The sequence below is a fragment of the Trichechus manatus genome, unplaced genomic scaffold (assembly GCF_000243295.1).
Source record: "Trichechus manatus latirostris isolate Lorelei unplaced genomic scaffold, TriManLat1.0 scaffold00424, whole genome shotgun sequence".
NCBI lineage: Eukaryota > Metazoa > Chordata > Mammalia > Sirenia > Trichechidae > Trichechus > Trichechus manatus.
This window is the reverse complement of record NW_004444360.1, coordinates 238,491-248,159: the sequence shown is the minus strand read 5'-3', so window position 1 is coordinate 248,159 and position 9,669 is coordinate 238,491. Positions and strand designations below refer to the sequence as shown.

Sequence of the window (9,669 nt, the reverse complement as noted above, 5' to 3'; positions counted from 1 at the left end):
TGTTTATGGAAAGTCAAATGCAACAAAATATCCTAGAGATGTTAGTTTTCCCCAAAGAAATCTAAAGATTTAATAAAGTTCTAATAAAATTCCAATAGGGATTTTTTAGTGGAGAAGACAAGTTGATTCTAAAATTTACATGGAAAATAAAAATGACCAATGTTGCCAAGATCCATCTAAAGAAGAACAAATTATGAGGATTTGACTCACCAGATATCAAGGTTTATTATAAAGGCTATAATAATATTCCAGTGACGTGAAGGCTTGCACCCCAGACTCCAAGTGCCAGGAGCCAAAACCATGACCTCTAACATTGTTTCCTCTGAAAGGTAAATATCTCTTTATTTCTCCTGTACCTTCATCCGGATGAATTTGTGTACGTGTGTGTGGCACTTCTTCATCACATAAGACTTGTTAGAAAGAAAATCTATGGTGAGTGTGAGTGATTTGTGAATCTTATGCTGTGGATGGGGCCCTGGTGGCACAGTGGTTAAAGCAATCTGTAGCTAACCAAAATATTGGTGGTTCAAACCCACCAGCTACTCTGAGGGAGAAAGATGTGGCAGTCTGTTTCCGTAAAGATTTACAGCCTTGGAAACCCTATGGGGGATTTCTACTCTGTCCTACAGGGTTGCTATGAGTTGGAACTGAGTCAACAGTGGTGGGTTTGGTTTGGTTTTTGGTTATGCTGTAGATAAAAGAGGGCTGGAAAAGCAAGTTTCTGATTTCCAGCATATGACAGAAAGCTATTCTAAACTTAGGAATGATGTTTGCATACTACATAACAGACTGAAAACATGATACATATCCACTGAAGGAGGTAAGGTGAGTTTGGTTTGGAATTTGTTGAATGGAAGGTACTTGTGAGATATCCAGGTGGATATGTACATCAGAAGTTTAGATACTTGTCTCTGGAGTTCATAGCAGAAATCAAGTTAAGAGAAATATATGACAGCATCAGAGAACAGACAATCATTTAACCTTGGACTGGGAACAATCACCCTAGGAGTTAAGATGTAAGAAGATAAAATAGCTAGAACAGAACTCTAGAGAAAACGCAGTCATTTAAGGTGTGGACAGGAGAAGATGAAGGGAATCCTTCTGAGAGGTAGGAGGAGAAGGAAACTGTGTTGAAGTCCTGGAGGTTAATGAAAGAGTTTCAAAAAGGAGGGAGTGGCTTCCAATTTCCCATTCCACAGAGAAGAATTAAAAATATCTCTTGTATTTGTCAATGTGACAGTCAGTGACTTTGTCAAAGCAGTTCCAGTGAAGGGAGGGATGGAATTTGTCATCATTAATTCATTTATTAAGCAGATATTTATTAACCACAAATAGTTTACTAGACTTTGAATTGGGCACGAAAGATAGAAAAATTGGTTAGCTACATCCCCTGCCATCCAGAGACTTTCTGTAAAGACAGACAAATAGACAGATGCTTATTATACAATGTACAATGTGGTGAGTGGGATGGTAGAGATATTTATTGACCAGTATGGAGGAATTTTGTATGCACAACTCACTCTACCTGGTAGTAGATAAACCAAGGCAATGTGTCAGAATGATAAACCTGGCATATCTTTCTGAAGAGTCAATTTATTTCATGGTAAGTAATTTACAATATCATCTTGATATAAAAATAATTATGACAATGCAGCCCCTGAAAATATATACATGTTCAAATGATATTTGCTGAATGAATAAAGTGCAAAATTTGCATAGACTTTTAAAGATAAAAAGTAAGATTTCAGACTTCTGAGTTCATCCTTGATATGTAAAGAGCTTGGAAGTAGTCACTCCCATCCATGCAACAAGAAAAAATATGAACAAATAAAAAATCAGTGACTTCTCTTGGACCCCTCAGATAACTGAGGTCACGGGGCAAACCATCACCTCAAAATCTGGAGTGACAGGTGAATACAGAGGATCACAGTCAAGATTAACTTACCTGAAGTGGAAGCCACTGGAGTCATAAACTGGCAGGGACACTGCCGTGGTTATTTTGATGAACTACTGGAGGCTAAGTGTGGACTATCACGATTTCTCTCTGCTGTAGAAACTCTCTGTTATAGCAGGGGCCTCTGTCATAGTGATAGAGGGAACACACTTTTGTGGGTTTTACCTTTGGGGATCCAATAGGTTCTCAAGGAGAAGATAGGAGAAAAATTCACTCAAGTGTCTGGCAGGAAGAGGGGGAAAGTTACCATTTTGGATTTTTCCCAGAGCATACTCCATAACAAAGGCCAACTCTCCAGGGGAAAGACTTTCCCAGAGCCTAATCTCAATGACAAGGAACAGCACTTAGCCAATTCCAATGCCCTCTAGCCCTTCTGTCTCACTTAAGAAGAGGAAAAACCTAAGAAACATTGTGAAGGCTACAGACTAGGGACACAGGCTCATCAAAAGACTGTGATATAATCATAAGATTATGGAATGCTTTCCTTCATCCACACCTTACCACCACATAATAGGACTCCAGTATAATAACTACGAATTACGGCTGAAAGAGCTACAAGGTGTAGACTCTATTTAAGAAGAGTTCTTAGGGATACTGAAGACAAAAACTAGGACACTAGAGAATTTGAAGACTTTAACCCCTACAGATACAGCAAACATTAAACGTATCCCACCTTCTATCCAGATTAACAGAAAGCCTAACACAGAAGGTTTATCTTATTTACCTCAGCCACTATTACCAAATACTTTATGTCTGTCTTTCAACAAAAACTTATAAGACATGCTAAAAGGTAAGAAAACAAAAACAAACAAAAAAAAAAAACAAAGACTGAAGAGATAAAGAACGCATCAGAACCAGACTCAGATATGGCACAAATTTTGGAATACTCAGACAAGGAATTTAAAATAACTATGACTAATATCTTAAGGGCTCTAATGGATAAAGTCAACAACATGCATTATGGGTAAAGTCAAAACCCACCCAGTGGTACCGCAGAAGAAAAGGACTGGCAGTATGCTTCTGTTAAGATTACAGCCAAGAAAACTCTATGGAGTAGTTCTGTTCTGTAATGCATGGGGTTGCCATGAGTTGAAATTGACTCAACAGCATCTGACAACAACAATCCTTACTGAAGCATATCACCAGAACTTTCTTCCACAGTGCTGCTGGGTGGGGTTGAACTGCCAACGTTTAGATTAGTAGTGGAGAGCAAACCATTTGTGCCATCCGGGGACATTATTGGTCATTAGGGAACTGTAAATTAAAACAAGATACCACTACACACCTATCAGAATGATTACGGTTCAAAAAGCTTACAATGCCAAATGTTAGTGATCAAGTCCACCAAATTTATGATGGGGATGCAAAATGTTTCAGCTACTTTGGAAGGAAGTTTGTTCATTTCTTACAAAGCTAAATATAGTCTTATCATATGATCAAGCAATTGCACTCCTACGGATTAACCCAACTCATTTGAAAACATATCCACATAAAAACCTGAATCAAGGTTTGTAGCAACTTTATTCATAATTACCAAAAATATGGACACAATCAAGATGTCCTTCAATAGGTGAATGGATACACAAAATGTGGTACATCTGTACAGTGGAACATTATTCGTCAGTAAAAGGAAATGAGCTATCAAGGCTTGAAAAAACATGAGTGAACCTTAAATGCACATTGCTAAGTGAAAGAAACCAGTCTTAAAAGGCTACATACTGGATGACTGGAAATATATAACATTCTGGAAAGGCAAAAGTATGGAGACAGTAAAAACATCAGTGGGTACCAGAGGTTCAGGGGAGCGGAGAGGGTTAAGTAGGTAAAGTAGAGGATATTTTTAAGGTAACAAAACTGTAATGATTCTGTATATACTGTGTAATATTGAATGATTCTGTATGATACTGTAATGGTGGATATATAACATTATGCATTTGTGGAAACCAATGGAACCATATAGGACAAAGAGTGAACTTTATAGTATGCAAATTTTAAAAAATAATTTAGGAAGTTGGGGGATACCAGAAGGAATGCAGACTGTGGCAAGAGAATCTCACTATCACAAATGCATGAAGCTACCTCATTGAAGGAGGTAGAGGGGGAAAGGTGCTGACCTAGGTAACTTTAGAAATGAATGGAGTGTATAAGACTCAAGGCAAATGAACTGCTCATAATCATTGTATTCTTGTTGATAAGGCCTCCAAAGGTATGGGGGATATTTAACAATTCTGATATGTCTATACATGTATTTTGGGAATGAACAATTAAGAAAATGGATAGTGAGAGGGTTGTGGGGACCATGGTCTTAGGAAACATCTAGTGCAATTGGCATAAAATAGTTTATAAAGAAAATGTTCTACATTCTACTTTGGTGAGTAGCGTCTGGGGTCTTAAAAGCCTGTGAGTGGCCATCTAAGATACTCCACTGGTCTCATCCCTTCAAGAGCAAGGAAAAATGAAGAAAACTAAAGACACAAGGGAAAGATTAGTCCAAAGGACTAATAGACCATAACTACCATGGCCTCTACCAGACTGAGCCCAGTACAGCTAGATGGTACCCGGCTACCATCACTGACTGCTCTGACAGGGATCACGATAAAGGGTCCTGGACAGAGCTGAAGAAAAATGTAGAACAAAATTCTAGCTCAAAAAAAGACCAGACTTACAGGTCTGACAAAGACTAGAGAAGCCCTGAGAGTATGGCCCCTGGACACCCTTTTAGCTCAGTAATGAAGTCTCTGCTGAGGTTAAACTTTTAGCCAAAGATTAGACAGCCCCATAGGACAAAATGAGACTAAGGGGGCACACCAGCCCAGGAGCAAGGACTAGAAGGCAGGAGGGGACAGGAAAGCTGGTAATAGGGAACCTAAGGTCGAGAAGGGAGAGCATTGACATGTCATGCAGTTCTTAACCAATGTCATAAAACAATATGTGTACTAACTGTTTAATGAAAAGCTAGTTTGTTCTGTAAACCTTCATCTAAAGTACAATTAAAAAAAAGAAAATGGATGGTGAATGGTGAGAGTCAGGTTTCTCACTGTTGAAGTGGAAATTTACAGATAAGAAAGTGAGGGGAGGTTATAATGATCCATGTGATAATGGATTAGAGTTGGAGATACCGGTATGAAGTCATGTTTGGCTTAACATAGCTACAGATCATTACACGTAGAAATATTTATAGATATGTCTATATACATAAGTTAGTATATGCACATATATTTCCTTCCTCTGTCAGCTGAGAAGATACCTCTAAAAGAAATGATATTTCAGTAGCAACCAGCACACCTAATGCCATTCTTGTTTTCTAATGCCATTCTCCAATAAAAGGAACCAGAACTCTTTGAGAAATTTCTGATCCTAGGACTCGGTCCATTTATCATGATAAAAGGAGAAAAGATTGAAGTTGTCAAGGATTTCATTTTACTTGGATCCACAATCAATGCCCATGGAAGCAGCAGTCAGGAAATCAAACGACCTATTGCATTGGGCAAATTTGCTGCAAAGGTCCTCTTTAAAGTGCTAAAGAGCAAAAACATCACTTTGAGGACTAAGGTGTGCCTGACCCAAGCCATAGTATTTTCAATATCCTCATGCATGCAAAAGCTGGACAATGAATAAGGAAGACCAAAGAAGAATTGACAAGTTTGAATTTTGGTGTTGGTGAATACTCAATATACCATGGACTGCCAGAAGAATGAACAAATCTGTCTTGAAAGAAGTATAGCCCAAATGCTCCTTAGAAGGGAGGATGGTGAGGCTACTTCTCATGTACTTCAGACGTGTTATTAGGAGGGACCAGTCCCTGGAGAAGGACATCATGTTTGGTAAACATGCAAAAAAAAAAAAAAAAAAAATTGGCATGGAGGCTCTTACAAAAATACCCTGCTGGAAGAGGAAGCAGTTGGCAAACAAATGTAGAAGGTGAGAATTATTTGCATAAAAATAAGGGTCAGCAGAAAAAGAACATTCAAGGAGATGGACTGACATAGTGGCTGCAACAATGGGCTCAAACATGGCAATGATTGTGAGGATGACGCTGGACCGGGCAGCTTTTCGTTCTGTTGTACATAGGGTCATTCTGAGTTAGAACCGACTCCAGGTCACCTAAAAACAACAACAGGACTGGATCAGGAAATATACTAGATGAGCCTGGAGTATCTTGTAAAGCCAGAAATAAGAATGTCCTCAAAAACAAACAAAATGAAAAAACAAAACTAAACAACAGCAAAGCAAACACATAAAAACAGAAAACAAAACAATATAAAACAAAAAACCCACATTGTTGGGGTATGTGGAAGGACCTAGGAAACAACTGAAAGAGCACCCGACGGACACAGCTGAAACAATTTGAGCAACAAAATAAATAAATTACTATTGGATTATAACCTAAAGTATAAAATAAATATTCATGAGCCCACACTAATATGAATAAACAATTGAACAAATAAACAAATAGGGAGAAGAGACAAATCTCCTGTGCAGAAGAATTCCAAATAATTAACGTAGATACTCTGCCCCCAGTGCTGGGGAGCTTAACTCCTCACTCCTCAATTGTGGGCTGTTGTGCATAGTGACTTCCTTCCAAAAAGTACATATAGAAGAGGAGGGCAGGTAACTTTAGGGTGGAGAAACCTGAAACACACTACCTCAGCCAGGTGATCAAGGTTAACATCAACGGTGATAAATCATGTTGATAGTACATACCCTTGGCATTATGTGATGAAACGGCACTTACCTCTGTGATCTTCCTTGCAAAAAACCACAACCCCAGTCTAACCACAAGAAAAAAACATCAGACAGACACAAACTGAGGAACATTCGACAAAATAACAGACCCATTCTCCTCAGAGCTGTCAAGGTCATCAAACACAAAGAAAGTCTGAGAATGTGTCACAGCTAAGAGGACTCTCAGGAGACATGACCACTACACGGAATGTGGTATCCTGGATGGGATCCTGAGAGCAGAAAAGGACATCAGGTAAAAACTAAGGAAATCTGAATAAATGAAGAACTTTGGTTAATAATAATGCATAAATATTGGTTTTTTAATTGTAACAAATGTACTGTACTAATGGAAGATGTTTGTAACAAGGGAAACTGGGTTCAGAGGAACTGTACTATCTTCTCCATTTTTCTATAAATCTGAAACTGTGCTAAAAAAAATAAGATCTATTAAATAAAAGCTAATAGTAAAGGCACACCTTTACTTCCTTTAGTGATTCTGTCACTTTTCCAGTCAGAGGTCAGTCCCAGAGAGTGTCTCCTCCCCCCACTTTGCCCAATGTTGATTCTAGAGCTTTTCTAAAGACAATTTGCACACACTGTGGGTGTTTCTGATTCCTTCTCCTCTTGCCCCCAGTCTCCCTGCACAGTCCTGCCCAGGCCTCCACGTAACTCCTCTACCGTGAAGAGAACTTGAGTTTGCCTTCTCATGATCTAAGTAATGAGAACATCTGACATGTGTTAAGGCAAGGAGTGATGTGGTTAGATTGGAATTTTTTAGCAGAACATAGGGTCATTTGTGTGGTGGGTGGATTGCAGGGTGTGGAGAGATAGATATAGTAAGGGAGACCAGCTTGGGGGCTATTGCAATAGTTCAGGTGAGAAATTATCTCAGTCTATGCTTGGGAGGTGTTGGTAGGGGTAGGGAGGACTTGATCATGGGTGAGGGGTGGGGAGAAGGAGAAGGAGGACTGAGGAATGGTGATGGTGTCTCTGGCTTAGCTGAATGCACATGTGGTGGTGTCATTACCCAAGAGAATACCGAAGGAGGAAACACATGGGGAGTGTTCCTGGGGGTTGGGTGGGCTGTGAGGGATGCTGAGAGCCATTTAGATCTACTGAGTTTACATGCCTATGGACACTTAGTAGTGAAGTCCTCTGTAGGTAGTGAAAAAGCTCCAGGGGTTCTTGAGACAGCCTGCTTGAGATGATGTGGTTAAACAGTTCAAGGCAGGGCTTGAAGAGTTACTGGAAGGCCTTGTCCCAGGAAGATGAGAGCCCCAAGTCCTGATGTTTTCAATGGCAGTAAAGGGTATGGAAATGCCAGGGGGCCAGGTAAATGAGGAGGATAATGGCTGCATGACCTTAGATCTGTGTTTCTCTGGCCTAGTCACCATTTCTGGGTTCCACAATTCCAGCTGGCACACCTTTACTTCCTGTAGTGATTCTGTCACTTTTCCAGTCAGAGGCCAGTCCCAGGGAGTGTCTCCTCCCCACACTGTGCCCCATTTTGATTCTTCAGATTTTCTAAAGTCTCCCTCAGCCAAGCAGACAGTCCTTAAGACTCTTGGGGACCATGAGAATACCCTGCACAGAGGAGAAAATCCAGGCAGAAATGTCTGGAGATGACCCCGGAACCCGGATGAGAGCCCTCAAACCTCCCTGGTGCCTTCCTAGTCTGTCGCCTCCCTCAACTGAGGGCATGAGTCAGGGGAGAGAGTGTAGGGCTGAGCTTGGCTATGGGCTAAGATTGGGCTGTTTGTGTATAGTGAGAGGAAGTGTTGGACTGAGGTGGATAGACCCTCTAGCCCTAACCAGAATAACTAATCCTCTCTCCATGACTGGCAGGTGTTGCTTTCAGGTATTGCATAAGCAAAGTTGTTTGTTTTGGTTTGGTTTGGGGCCTGTTTCTTTGTCAGATGCTGTTGAATGTTTGGCGTGGTTTTGAGAGCAGAACCAAAGAAGGGTCAGGACATCTTTCTTCCTTTGGGAATTGACCAAGAGAGTCAGTTGCAATCATGGACTCACACATAGTTTTTTATATGATGTGGGACAGAGGAGAAGCAAAGAGAATACAGGAGCCCAGGAATTGCAGGATTTATTATGTATCCTTGTACACACTCACAGATTCAGCTATAATTCTAGGGTGAAGTCAGAGTTCCAGTAATAAAGGTCCCTCAGGCAGAGGCTCTGGTCTTCTGAGGTTGGTATTGGGCTCATTGGGGTGGGAGCTGGGCAATAAGTTACCCTTCCCATCACCCCTATCAAAGAGACAAGGAGACATGCAGAGTGACAGAGTCAGACAAGTTCATGAATGAGGCGGGCTGCCCATGCTGGAGAGCTGAGGTAAGCGGAGCAGGGGCTCTCTTTTCACTTGTGTGGGATGGCCTGAGGGCGTCTGAGACACTACAGGTAGTTACTTGTGTTTGGAGGGGTACTGCTCCTCTTGCTTCTGCTGCTGCTGCTCCATAGGGAACAAGACTTCTCCCTTCAGTGGCTAGACTGGCTGGGTCTCTTGGACCTGGTCAGGAGCTGGGACAAGCACAGGCTGCTCCTCCTGCTGCATTAAAGGCTCTGCTGCTTCTGATGCTCCAGGTGCTCTGGCAGCTGCTCTTCTTTCTTTCCCAGTTGCTCATCTTTCTTTTCCAGCTCTTGATCTATTTGATGGTCCAAGAGCTTCTTCTTCTGATCCAGTTGCTCCTTCAGCTGCTCCTCCTTTTGTGCTTTCTCCTGCTTTGGCTGCTGCTCTAAGCTTTCTGACTCCTGATGTTCCTGATGCTGTTCTTGGTGCTGGTGTTCCTGTTTCTGTTGTTCCTGTGGCTGCTGCTGCTGTTCCTGATGCTGTACCTGCTCCTGTGGCTCCTGTGGCTCCTGTGGCTGCTGCTGCTGCTGTTCTTCATGCTGTTCCAGCTCCTGTGGCTCTTGCTGCTGCTGGTCCTGATGCTGTTCCAGCTCCTGTGGCTCTTGCTGCTGCTGGTCCTGATGCTGTTCCA

General features: G+C 41.4%; 1 protein-coding gene across 1 annotated transcript in view; it reads right to left on the bottom strand.

The window, feature by feature from the left end:
* Nucleotides 1-9,092: 9,092 nt before the first annotated feature.
* Nucleotides 9,093-9,669, bottom strand: part of IVL (involucrin) — a 1,344-nt gene continuing 767 nt past the window's right edge. The window contains 2 exon segments of the mRNA XM_023725817.1: nt 9,093-9,247; nt 9,250-9,633. Of these exon segments, the coding sequence (XP_023581585.1) occupies nt 9,093-9,247; nt 9,250-9,633 (539 nt within the window).